Genomic DNA, 13,799 nt, shown 5'->3' with positions numbered 1-13,799 from the left:
ATTTATTTATTTAAAAATAAAAAAAAAAAATAATGGATAAAAAAAAAAAAAAAAAAAAAAAAAAAAAAAAAAAATTATTTTTTTTTTATTTTTTTAAGTTTTTAAAATTTTTTTTTTTTTTTTTTTTTTTTTTTTTTGATTCATTAAAAAGGAAGTAAATGTTTTCTGTGCTTGGTTAAAATTATAAAAAAAAAAAAAAAAAATATTTAGAAAATACACATATACATATATATATATATATATATATATATATATATATATATATATATATATATAAATCTTCTTATTTAAACATGTATAACATGACTTATGTGTTAAGTAGAAGAAATGAACAAAGAAAATACAGAAAAGCTAATCAGCATAATCAATTTGCTAGACAAAATATCCGAAAGCAATGATGTCAAGAACCCCAATTATAATAAACTTAAAAGTTTTTTTTCAAGTGAATTATCAAAGACATTCGATAGTTTAGAAAATCATAAATCTCTCTTTCCGTTAAATTATGAAAATGATGCGTCTGATTCAAATACCAACAAAATAATTAACGAAATTAAAAAAACAAAAAGTCTTTTCTATTTCAACAAATCATGTTCCAGTGAAAAGGAAAAACCGGAATGTCTGAACAATGAATGCCTTGTAATGAGAAAGGGGGGAAGTTTGGAAAATCTTATCGAAAATGATCTTTGTGTTGAGGGTCATATGAAGAAGGAGCAGCATATGGAATCGAAGCATAGTATTCCTCAAGCATGTGTACATACTCATGAACAACATTCCAGAAAGGAAGACTTAATCGAAATTGTAAATAAAAGATATACACATTTCGATGATACTCGGGCAGAAAGAAAAGACGCATCGGAATTTATGGAGACGAATGCTTTTGTGATAAAGACTAATCACATTGCCAAAATAAATATGATACATTCTTTTGATACTGGAGAATTTTCATTTGTTAAAGGATATACAAGTAGCTTCAAATATAAAAGGGACTCACATAATATATCGAGAGAATATTTTAGTGACACTGAATTATTATCATATAACAATTCTAGTAAAAAAAAAAAAAATCTGCTAGAAATGTTAAGGAAGAAAAATGGGACAAAAAAATATACGACAAAACTGAACATGGATTCTATGGAAAATTCAACATTCACTGCTCCATTGAAGAAGCACGAAAATGTTCTCAAAGAAATTGATGCAGGTTGGCTTGAGCCCAAGCGTGCGTATACCCCTGTGCACATAGGTGTATGTACGAGTACGTGTGTGTATGTAGGGGTGTATGTCTAGATGCATATACACACAAGCATATATATATATATATATATATATATATATATATATACATGCACACACGTATTTGCATATTTAAAAAGAAATTTATATACAACCCCCTTTGTCTGCATTTACCAGGTGAGTTCTTGGATAACAAGGACCTCGCACAATTGCTCGAAAAAATTATAGAACATTTGAAGTTCAACCTCAGGGAAACTATAAGTAGATACGTAAAGGAGGTATGTCAGCTCTCCGTCTTTTCAAAACTATCGAATTGCCACATGTTTGTCACTTGCATGATAATTTATTGCCACATGTTTGTCAACTGATTTCGACTCGATTGCCATTTTCTCCTCCACGCGTAGATAAACAAACTAAACAAAAAAAACGGAAACTTAAGCATCAAACTGGAGACAGCCGTTGAGAATAACGACGAACAGGTAATAAGGAGTTACAGTTAAACATATACACCTACACACATATGTGAAGTGAATTTAAAAAAGAAAAAAAAACAAAACAAAACGGGACATTATGCTCTTAACAAATTTTTTTTTTTTTTTTTTTTTTTTTTTTTTATAGGCCCAAGAAATAAGAGACTTGAATAAAAGGATAAACCAAATAAAAGAGGAGAAAACGGAGATGAACAAACTCATTGAAAGTTACGAATTTGAAATGCATATGTCAAAGGTTTAAGTGACAAAACAAAAGAAAATACACATATGTGTATATACTTGTATATACTCCTACACATGGACATGCATATATTTACGTACGCCTGAATAAGAACATACATCCTTTACACCCTCTCCACATACCTAATTATTACTCATATTTTTTCCTTCTCAAGAAATTTAAAAATGAACGAGAAAATGATGGAAAAATAAAGAATGCCCTTGAACAGGAAATAAAGAATTTGAAGAGAGAATTAAACATGGCAAATTCGTTAAATGACAAAATAAATAATGAAAATCATCTTTTACAGGAAAGGATCAAAAATAAAATTGATAAGCTTAGACAACAAAAAGGAAAAGTAATAAAAAACACTTAAAAAAAAAAAAAAAAAAAGGCAGAAAATGAGTGAGTGCCACAAGATTCCGAAAGTAATCTTATGAGATTTTCCCCCTTGTGCTCTACCATACGCACTTTCCAATATATATGTATATGTATATATGCCCACACGAATAACTATGTGCTGATTTGACTCTCCCCATTTTCCACGGTTTAGCTAAAAATTGCCAACAATTTAATTTTAGAAAAGAGTGACCTCCTCACACAACTACAACTTCCGACGACTGTTCATATACCTTCCGTAAAAATAGGGGTAAAAAAAAAAAAAAAAAATATACACACAAACGTACATGCATATGAAAATACACACGTATACAGAATTACGGTGTACTATGATTTGTACATAAAGTAAATAAAGACAGATAGGGAAATACATTTTTTTGAAAATTTGAGTGAAAACTTGTATGAGTACTAAATCGACCAAATTCCGGAAAAATAAAATTTTCCTTCCCCATTTTTCACCCATTTTCCACCCAATTTCAAATGCTTAGAAAAAATACATAGCACGAAAAAGAACAGTTCCTTACCAGGGGATAAAGGAAGTTGTTGGCAGGTACACCAATGAAACATAAAGACAAAAGTTACACATGAATGAATGACGAATATGAAATAACAAAATAGAGAAATGTACAAATCGTCATCAAAATGTAGAACTGAACACATGTTTTTTTACTATCTCAGCATGTGAACACTTGAACACCTCCTTATTTTAACACCTAATTACTTTTTGCACCAAACAGACATCAGAGTGACACAATTTTAGATAACTACATGAGGATTAAAAATAAATTATTTGAAAGTAATGAGAAGTGCTATTTTTTATCAAAAACGAACCTGGAATTATTTAAAGGATTAAAAAAAAAAAAAAAAAAAATTCATACATTAAATAAGCAGGTTTCTTACCTGAAATATTTTATGAAAGAAAGGGAAAAAATAAATCAGTTCAAGAAGTACAAATTAAATGTATAGATTATAATAAAGACATATTAAAATGTTTGTTCATAAATACGTTTACTAAACGTACACAGAGAACATGTATCCAGCTCGCACTATAGATTGGTGTTTTTATTCCTTCAGTACCATTTTTACAATTAACATTTTTTTTTTTTTTTTTTTTTTTTTTCTTAATAAAACAGGAAGATAGCACCGATACTATTGATCATATGGACATCAATAAAAGTCATATTCCATGTGTTGATGAATGCAAACCAAAAGTAATAGATGAAAGTAATTCATTTGTAAACATATGTAATGATTTTGACATAAGCAAATTTAACTATAATGTACAAGTAGGGGAAACACAAAGCTTAGAAAAAGTTATACACAATATAACTAATGAATATAATTTGATAAAGAAAAAATACGAATTGCTATACAAAAAATATTTAAAATTATTAGAAATGGAGTCGAATAAAAACAAAGATTTTGCATTTATACGACAAAAGACTGAAGAGACAGCACAAACTAAATGTGGTGTAATTCATTCTTTTTATTTGAAAAAAGGAGAAAATAATTTAAAAAAAAAGTATCATGGGGATATCAAATTAATAAATTATATCAAAGCAAAGGTCATTGATCGAAATAATCTGAATGTTAAGAAGTTTAGAAATTATAAGGGTAATAAGGAGATAAACATGAAAAAAAAAAGTGTGAAATAAAAAGGGAGAAATAGAGGGAGAAAAATGGAGAAAGAAAAAAGAGAGAAAAAAAAAAAAAAAAAAAAAAAAAAACACACATTTTTGCTCTACATTTCTCTCCTAGTTAGCTATCAACATGCATAATACACTGCACATATATAATAGATAACTGAACGTATTATATTGTAGGAAGAATAAATTTACTACTTCCCCATCCCCTACATATCTAAAACTCTCAAACTCTGCGTATGTGCATATTTATGCAAAAATAATATCAGCACTGAGGCACACATTTATATTTATTTAATTTTATATGATTAACTTTTTCAGAAGAAGGTGTAAATTACAGTGATGTTCAGTTCTACGTCTCGAACGAAATTTTAAAGAGTATGGATGTAAAGGATATTGTGAACATTCGGTACATTTACTCCTATGGAGAGGCCCCTGGTATGTGTCCATTATCACGCACATCTGTGTTACCGTTTAATATGTTTGCTTTTCGATGCGTCTACACCCAAGGGAAGCTTGCTTTATTTATTTATTTATTTTGTTAGTTAATTATTTAGTTATTTTACTTTTTAAATATTTTTCCTTTTACCAAAAAGGTAGATACGTAAGAATCTCATAACTCCTTCAACCCCCCCCCCCTTTACCCCCTGTCTATACGATACCCTTTTTTAGTAGCTAACCCTTGGTCTCAAAATGGAAGCGTACCCAAGTACCATATCTGCAGATGCTAAAAACGTCAGTAAATTGCCATGTCTAGTATTTTACTTTGTTTTAAAAAAGGAAAAGAAAGAGTAAGGTTTTAACATTTTTATGCTGTCATTTTTGGATGTACTGAAAGTAATCTGGAGATATCTTTTAATTTAAATCAAGTAACTTTTTTTCATTTTTTAAGATATAGTGTATATACAAACGTAATTTTGTATATCCATAGTGCTATGATATTTACGCATAGGATAACACGTATTATGGAGAGTAAATAATTTCAGGGAAAAGATCACAATTTCGAAACCTCATGACATTTTGTAGTATATTATATGTTAGGTAAGTTATTACTATAACAATTTTTTTTACAATATGTGACTAGCCATTTGGCAGATATATTTAATGAATTCGCGCTCAAATTGGTAATACAGAAAAATATGAACAACATGTATATAATTTTTGGATAATTGAATATGATATGATTGTGAGACCATGCGAGGGTCTTGAATTTGCTTCTATAGGTTAGGCATGTACATATACATATGTGTATATATATATATATATATATATATATATACTTATATGTGCTTTATACCTTTGACCTTAATTCTCAAGTAACACCCTCATCACCCCCATCACACATACACGTGCACACATAAACTTACACACACACACATGCATATTGCACCAAAACGTAATGTAAATAATATGTGAGAATATGTATATATGCACATTAATATGATTACATTATATGCACACGTGCAAGCGCATGAAACAACTATAGCACCTTGCGGTGTACAATTTCTGTGTTATAAAAAAATATGCAGGTTTTATCTCAGCCAAGAGACCCAACAATATATTTTTCATTTTAAGGTCACTAAAGTGATATAAATTTGTATGTATTTATAGATTTTTTTTTTTTTTTTTTTTTTTTTCAGCAAAATTCCTCCTTTCCCCCCTTTTAAATGGAACAGCTCCTATATAGTAAAACGCGGGGCATAATAGGAAATGTAAAATTTTGTGTCGTCATTAATCATTTTATGTTGCCTTAATTTTTAACATTATTTTTATTTTATCTTACTTTTTGCTTTGTTTTTCTCTTACGTTGTTTTTATTTGTAAATATATATACATACATACATATATATATATATGTACATATATATGTGTTTTTTTTTTTTTTATTTTTTTTTTTGCATACCTATTCAGGGCGATTATTTGTCCCTTGCGTTCCTTAGGTCATTTTTTTTTTTTTTTTTTTTTTTTTTTGCCATTAATTGGAACATTCACTAATGTGGCTACCCAATAATTTTACGCCTCCAGATTTGAGCATTGGTTCTCGTATGCACTCTTTCATTTTTTCCGTCGGTTGCTCATAAATTAACCATTAATTAACCCATTAATTAACCCATTAATTAACCCATTAGTTCTTTCATTTCCCCCCTCCCCCTCTTCGTTATTCCAATGTCAGTTTTGGAGTGACAGGGAAAGGTGCACAAACTTTTAGCTATGTTATACATTTCCTTGAAAAAATTAGAAAAAAAATGCATGATAGAAAAAAATATTATGCATGATGAGATAAACGTGACGAGTCACGTGTACCTGTGAAACTACATCTACATAACTGCATAATACTCGAGGATCTCTGAAACATCATAAGGCTTACATGTGCGCAAAGGAGCATATGCACGTATGTACATATATATATATATATATATATATATATACATGTGCATATATACATGTACCACATTTGCAAGGGTTGCATGTACATAGCAGCTTGTAACGGATAGAGGCACCAAAGGAAGAGATAACTAAAGTGTAACAATGAAAATATACAGTAGGAGCATTCAGGTTTTATTCCCCATTTTTACTGCTCTTCTGCTTATTTTTAAGTATGAATTGGTTAGAGGGGTACACGAAACGAAGGGATATCCATTTGTACACCTTGTGGATAGTAATAATGTGCATATAGGAACAAATAATTATGTGGCTAAGGGTAATTTAATAAATATATTGTACCTCTATAAAGAAATAACATTTGAGGGAGATAATTTGACAATAGATAATTTAGTAGATATAGAAGATGAAACAAGAATAGAGAGATTAATAAAAGAAAAGATTGAATTTATCAGTAAATATGTGAACACACGGCAGATAATTAAATATCATGGGGTTATCTACTTGTATGAAATAGTGCACGCGAAAAATTTTTATTTTTTATTACATTTTATTTTAAAAAACAGTAGTAATTGTGTGGTCATAATAGTGCCAGAACATCTGCAAATAGACAAGGAGGAATATTTTCGAATTAACAAAATCACCCATGCTGGGGAATTGAAGAAGAATGATCACATTAACGATGAAGTTCTAGAAAAGAGAATTTTATTCATTCAAGGGTTATTACTAAATTTTAAACTAAAGCAACCCATATATTTTATAAAAAATAATAAAGAGATAGAACATATTTATGAAAATTACAAGGGCAATTTTGGCCTCTTTGATTTAACCAGAAATATAAGTATTGTGCCAGTGTCAAAAAATCATCATAGGAATAAAATAGCTTCAAAAAATATTTTCTATTTTTTAAGTAAAGATAATATTAACATCCATTCTATATTTAATAAAAAAGAAAATAATGAAACTTTTCTTTTTACAAAAAGAAAAACAATTATAATAGCAGTAGATTACAATGTCTTTAGTGTTATAAGTTCTCACCCCTCGCATAGTACATCAACAAATTCACACATTATTGTAATGATGGAATTAATAAAATTATTTTCCAATGTGTATGAAAAGGAAGATGTAAATTATAACATGCTATTTTTATTTACCAATTACTATTTTGGTATTGATAATTTTCTTGATTCTGTCAATGTTATATTTAAAGAAAATATCGATTTTGTAATGTGCTTAGACAATTTAAATGATGCAAGTTTTTATATTCATCAAAGTGACAAGGTACAACCGGATCATTTGTTACGTTTTTATGATTTATTAAAAGGAGTAATGAAAAATAACCATGGAAAAGAAATACAAACTACAACTGAAAAAATAAAAATTTATAATCAGCATTTACCAAAACTGCATGAATATTTTGAATTAAAAAATGTACACACTTTTACGTTAAGTACAAAAGGAAAAACTTCCACTTTTCTTAGCAAAACACCCATGATAGAACAAAAGATAAAAGCAGACAATGTATCGAAAAATACCAAAAGCATATTTGAGGTTATTTACCTTTATTTAAAAAATTTCAAGGAAGAAAATATAGATGAAAAAGAGATATATAATAATATTCTCATATATACCAATCAAATGATGAGAAACGACAATCTTTCCCGTTTAAATGAAAGTCTCAACAAATTTATTAAATTTTTTGTGTACCAAGATGAAATAGAAAAATTTGTTAATCACATAAAAATAACTATAAATTCACATGTAGTGACTGACTCGAAATTTCTCATAACAGATTATAAAATACCTAACCATAAAAAACAAAAATATTTTTATCAAAAAAATGTCATTATTACCTTTTCCATGGCCATATCATACATTTTTCATTATTTGCATTTTCTTATGGTTGCCTTATTTTTAGCTCTTTTTTACATTCTTGTAAATTTCTACGCCGTCCCATCTTTTTACAAAACTAAGGCGAAGACTACCTAAGGGCATAGTTTTCTCATTTCCTTAATTATGGTACTCAACCCTGTGGTTGTGTGGTCGTACGGTAACAATTCTGCCTTTTTTTTTTTTTTTTTTTTGAGTCATTTATTTGCTTATTTTTTTGCTCCTATTTGCCCCTTTTTTGCGTCTTTTATTTGCTTCCTTTTTTGCGTCATTTATTTGTTCCTTTTTTGCGTCATTTAATTGTTCCTTTTTTGCGTCTTTTATTTGTTCCTTTTTTGTTATTTTGAATAATTCAAACGATTAAAGAAAAACATTTCAACCATTAATTTAAACGCACAACTTGAAAAACTAATTTTTTTGTGTGCTTTGTTCATTGGTATATAAAAAGAGTCCCCATAGGAAAACGTGGAGTTCGAAACAGAAAAGCGGGAAAAAAATAAAAACAGATAAGTAAAAGAGGTAAATAAAAAGAGATAAATAAAAATGGGCAAATAAAAACAGATAAAAGATTGAAGGAAAAAACAAACTAGACAAATATTCGGGGCACTGGCAAAAAAAAAAAAAAAAAAAAAAAAAAAAAATCTACAAACCTATGTTATCATTACACTTCTAAAAAGGAATGTATTAACATTTATGACCTATCTCTACAACGTTAATTTCAGAAGCAAATTATCCCCCTCCCCTCCACACTGTATATTTACCTTCTAAGGGATGATCAAATGGAAACATGTTAAGAAGTATACAAAGTGCACAAATGTATATATCTGTTCTTGTAAAACGCATAGTTTTAAATATATATCATCATTTGCAAATGAGAATATTTATGATTTTTTTTTTTTTTGTGTGTCTTACATTATTTGAAAAAAAGTTTATGGAATAAAAAGTTATGTGTAAACAGATTTTCAAAATAATTTATACCCACTCCTTCTACCCCCCTATATATACCCAAACTAAAAAGGAAATAGGAAATTATCATATATATATTTATAATATATGTATAACATTAGGTACATACCACAGAATAGTTATATATACTGATAGAGATATAATGAAAACTATTTTTAACAAACCCTTTCATGTGTACTCAAGCACACAAATGAATTTAAATCTTTTGCATGGAAAAATGCAAAAATGTGCAAGGATTAGAAGAGATCGGGGATGATCAAAAAAAAAAAAAAAAAAAGAAAAAAAAAAAAAAAAAAAAAAAAAAAAAAAAAGAAAAAAAAAAAAAAAAAAAAAATTAAAAAAAAAACCCAAAAAAACAAAAATTGAAAATGTTTTTCATTAAAAAAGAAAAACAAAAAAAAAAAAAAAAAAAAAAAAAAAAAAAAAAATATGCATACTACCGTTATGAACATATAACTGTGCATACATATATTATAATTACGGGAATGAACAAAAAAGGATTTTATTTTTCATTAAAAATAAATTATATGGGCGGAAGCATAAAACAACTGATTATCCATAATACTTATAGGGGGTAAGTAAGTGGTGGGGTAAAGGGTTGCACAAAAATGGAAATTTCCTTTAAAGACAAAATGGTAAAAATAAATAAAAACATAATTAAGACCCCTCTACAGGTGTGCACATATATATATATATATATATATATATATATATATATATAGCTATGTGGGATGAAACTCCATTGTTTTATTTAAAAAAATAATGGAAAATGTTGTGAATAGTTAATTTGTTGCTTCTAAACTTCGCTCACTTCTGAACACCCTTAACTTCCATTTTTGGTACCTTACAGAAAGCATGATCTATCACCGAACGCTCGAAAATATGCAGACATTATATTTTTTCCCTCAGGCCTCTCTTCACACTCAGTTCTGCATATTTATGCTTAAATTCAAGTAACATGTGCATGTACCAACACATTTCTAACTCCAGCGTATGCTAATACTTGTGTTCCAAAGTAAAACAGATATGTTGTTTTTTACGTTTCTTTAGACATATGAACGGAATAAATAATAGGGATTCGATCAGATACTTCACTCCATAGAGTTTTATTAAAATTCTATCTATCTAACAAAATAGTCATGCGAATGTGAATATATATATATATATATATATATATATATATATATATATATATATATATATATATATGTACATATATATGTACATTTTGTTCCTTTTTTTTTTTTTTTTTCGTATATTCAAATATGTACAATTAGATACACTCATAAATATTTTCATCATGGCATATTTTTTGTTCTGTGTCTGCGTGCACGTATGGGAAGTCGCAAAATATTTCTGGATACGTATACTAATTTATGCAATAATTTTTTTTTCTTTCTTTTTCGTAAGGTTGCTCTAAATATTGAGTGCAAAAAAATTTACGTATATATTGAACATTGTTATATACTTCGTATTCATTAAAATGTTTGTTTCTATCTTTTTATTAGTCTTTCTCTTTTCCTATTCTTTTCTTCTTCTTCATCTTCTTCATATGCTTCACACATTGGTCTTCATATTCTCCCTTTTCTTTTATGTACGACCTATCAATGTGAACCGTGGCTTTCAAAATTCATGGAAGACAATCCATCGACACTCACAATATTTGATAAATTTGAATTTATGGAACAAGTTTTTACTAAACTATCATTCGAAATTGCGAGAGTTTTATCTTTTGTCTTTGGTTCATATTTTTGCTTAAAAGTGCGTTCTTCTTTTTTGGTTGTACTTACATAATGTCTTACACAAATCATTTTTTTTCTCAAGGTCTTATAACTTAAATTAAAATTGACATAATTATATTTTTCATGTTTCGCCACATCATCTTCATAATTTTGTTTTTTCTGTTTTCCGTACTGCGGTTGTTTGGTTATTTGTTGTTCATCTTTATTCACGTTCATATTTATGTTTATGCCATTATTATTCCTTAATAGTAAATTTTTCGTACTAACGGATGGATTTTCATTATTATTATACTGATTATTATTATTTTTATTTAGTAATCTCTTTGAGTTATTGAAAAGATTATATCTTAAATTCATGTTTGCTACGCTGGATTTTCTTAACATATCATACTTTTTTTGCACTTTTATAATTTCAAAATCTTCATCATTTGTTCCTTTGGTATCGTATGAACAAAAAAAATGTTTAATTCCGTATACTACTTTAATACATTTTATATTAACTTTATTCAAATCAATACGAAAATTTTTTACTTTTTCCTCATCACAATGTGATGTTAAATGATTGTTTGGCTTACTCCTTCTCTTTCGTTTTATAATTACTTTTGGTTCCTTTTGATTATTTTTTGTTCTTCTTATTCTTCTCCTTACAATGTTAAAATCGTTTACTAATGCATTTGGTAGGAGATCATTTTTATTCTCAGCATGGTCTGGTTGAACAACTCCTCTACCTTCTATATATATATTACTATTTTTTCTAAGCACTTTTGTATTATCTTCATTATTCGAATGGTTAATAATATCTCTCACTACATTTTCACTTTCAATAATACTATTCTTCTCAGGGATATGGATACCTGTAGAATTGTTCACATGAATTTGTTCTTCCTTTATTACAACACTGTCTGTGCATTTTTGCAGTTGGTGATTCTCTAGATTTTCCTTCATTTGTAGACTTGTTTTTTGATTTTTTCGGGGTTTTCCTCTTCCTCTTTTTTTGACTCCATCATCTTTTTCGACATGATTTATTCCATTGGTGTGTGCCGATTGGGCTACATTTCCATTCACTATTGATCTAGGCTTTCTCCCGAGTTTTCCAAAATAAAAAGATTTTAAATAATTTTTGATATTCATTAAAATTTCTTCTTCCCCTTTTAAGGTATAAAAAAATTTATAATATTTTTTAAAATATTTTACCTTAAATATGTTAAAATGTTCAAATCTGCAAATAGAATATCTGCCTCTTCTAATCAATTTAAATATATTTAGTGCACAATATATATTTAATGCTGTTACAATATATTGCTTAACACTTTCATAATGTTTTTCATATTTCTCTTTTACGAAATCTAGTATTTCAGAAACTGTTACTCCTTGATTTAGTATGTCATTTTTTTCTTCTAATCTTTTATCAATATCTTCCACTGTGTCATCATAATGTGTCTGTGTTAAGACAGACATAACACTTTCCCTTGGAGATTTATTTTTCAAGCTGTTGCTTCTGGCACGGCTGATACCATCTTTGCATTGTTCACGATTTCCACAATGGGTATAATTATCTTGATGTTGATCTACGGATCTCTCAGTGGCGAGGTTAGGATTAGGAGCATATCTTAGGTCTCCCTTACCACTGCTACATTTGTTTTTATTATGATGATGATTATGCTGCTGCTGCTGATGATGATGATGATGGGAGGTGCGGTTTGAATGATCGTTATTACTGTTGATATTTTTCCCTGAATGTGTTTCGATACTAGTATGAACAATGCTACTTAAGCAATTATTTCCGGCATTTTTACCCACTTGGTAATTATTGCCACTTCGAATATCTCTACGTTTATTGTAACAGTCCCCAATATGTCTTTTTTCTCTATCTTTATGTAGGGTGTAAATATTGTTATCATTTAAATTAACCTTCAGCAATGCAAACATTGCAATTTTGATTATTTCAAATATGATATGTTTTTTCATGTTTTTTAAAAAAATATACTTCTCTTGTTGATCATCTACAAGTTTAAATTTAACAGTTGATCCCATGTATCTCCACGTGGTATTCGTTTTGTATGTTAAATATTCACATACTCTATCAATTTTAATATTACCATTTCGTAAGCGTACATTTGAATGAAACAAATGCATGTTTTGGTTCATGTTAAAATCTTTTTTTTTTCTTCTTCTCCCTTTTGTACGTACTTTTGGTACATCTACTATTTTATTATCTACTACATTTTCATTTTTGTGTAAAATAAAATCCTCATTTTTTCCTTTTTCTACACTTTCTTGTTCGCATATATTCGTGTCTTTAATTTTTTTTCTATTATATCTTCTCTTAGTTCTTTCTTCTACATTTACTGAGTTGGTACTTTTATTAATTACATTTAACGCATTTTGAGGTTTTCTTCCTCTCTTTCTACCCCTTCTTTTTCCTTTAGGTTTATTTAACGATTCATCAAAATATTCAAAATCATAACTTCGAGGTTTCCTGTTTTTTCTCAAGTTATGATGGCATATTCTCTTTTCTTCATTATTTATTTCATCTGTGTTGTTCATTGTTTGTCTTCCCTCGATTTCGCAACTTTTGTCATACGATTCGTACGGATTCTGTTATACATGCACCTGTCTACATACGTGCAGTGGTGCATACAAAAACATATATGCTTACACACTTTTACCGCTGTGTAACACGGTGTTTATAAGAATCTGTACGTATTTATCAATACGTTTCGATATGGGTATATTTTGATAAGTACTTTTTTTTTTTTTTTTTTTTTTTTTTTTTACATACCTCGTCAACTCTGGAAATTTTTTTTTTTAAAAATACCTACTCCAACTTATACAAC

General features: G+C 28.2%; 3 protein-coding genes across 3 annotated transcripts; 2 read left to right on the top strand and 1 right to left on the bottom strand.

The window, feature by feature from the left end:
• Positions 1-327: 327 nt before the first annotated feature.
• On the top strand, positions 328-4,714 carry PGO_081230 (hypothetical protein, conserved; the record flags this gene model as incomplete). Its single annotated transcript, XM_028687345.1, has 11 exons — positions 328-1,198; positions 1,408-1,508; positions 1,635-1,709; positions 1,849-1,956; positions 2,117-2,299; positions 2,495-2,590; positions 2,829-2,890; positions 3,078-3,300; positions 3,474-3,954; positions 4,305-4,421; positions 4,659-4,714. 11 exons carry the CDS (start codon positions 328-330, stop codon positions 4,712-4,714), a joined length of 2,373 nt encoding a protein of 790 aa, XP_028543146.1.
• Positions 4,715-6,511: 1,797 nt separating this feature from the next.
• Positions 6,512-8,353, top strand: PGO_081220 (hypothetical protein, conserved; the record flags this gene model as incomplete). The annotated part of the gene is made up of 1 exon (XM_028687344.1): positions 6,512-8,353. The coding sequence occupies one exon, from the start codon at positions 6,512-6,514 to the stop codon at positions 8,351-8,353; it is 1,842 nt and encodes a 613-aa protein (XP_028543145.1).
• Positions 8,354-10,824: 2,471 nt separating this feature from the next.
• On the bottom strand, positions 10,825-13,509 carry PGO_081210 (hypothetical protein, conserved; the record flags this gene model as incomplete). The annotated part of the gene is made up of 1 exon (XM_028687343.1): positions 10,825-13,509. The coding sequence occupies one exon, from the start codon at positions 13,507-13,509 to the stop codon at positions 10,825-10,827; it is 2,685 nt and encodes an 894-aa protein (XP_028543144.1).
• Positions 13,510-13,799: the final 290 nt, after the last annotated feature.

Source organism: Plasmodium gonderi (genome assembly GCF_002157705.1).
Source record: "Plasmodium gonderi DNA, contig: Chr08, whole genome shotgun sequence".
NCBI classification, from domain to species: domain Eukaryota; phylum Apicomplexa; class Aconoidasida; order Haemosporida; family Plasmodiidae; genus Plasmodium; species Plasmodium gonderi.
Note: the sequence above shows the minus strand (reverse complement) of the source record. Positions and strands in the feature narration are given on the sequence as shown.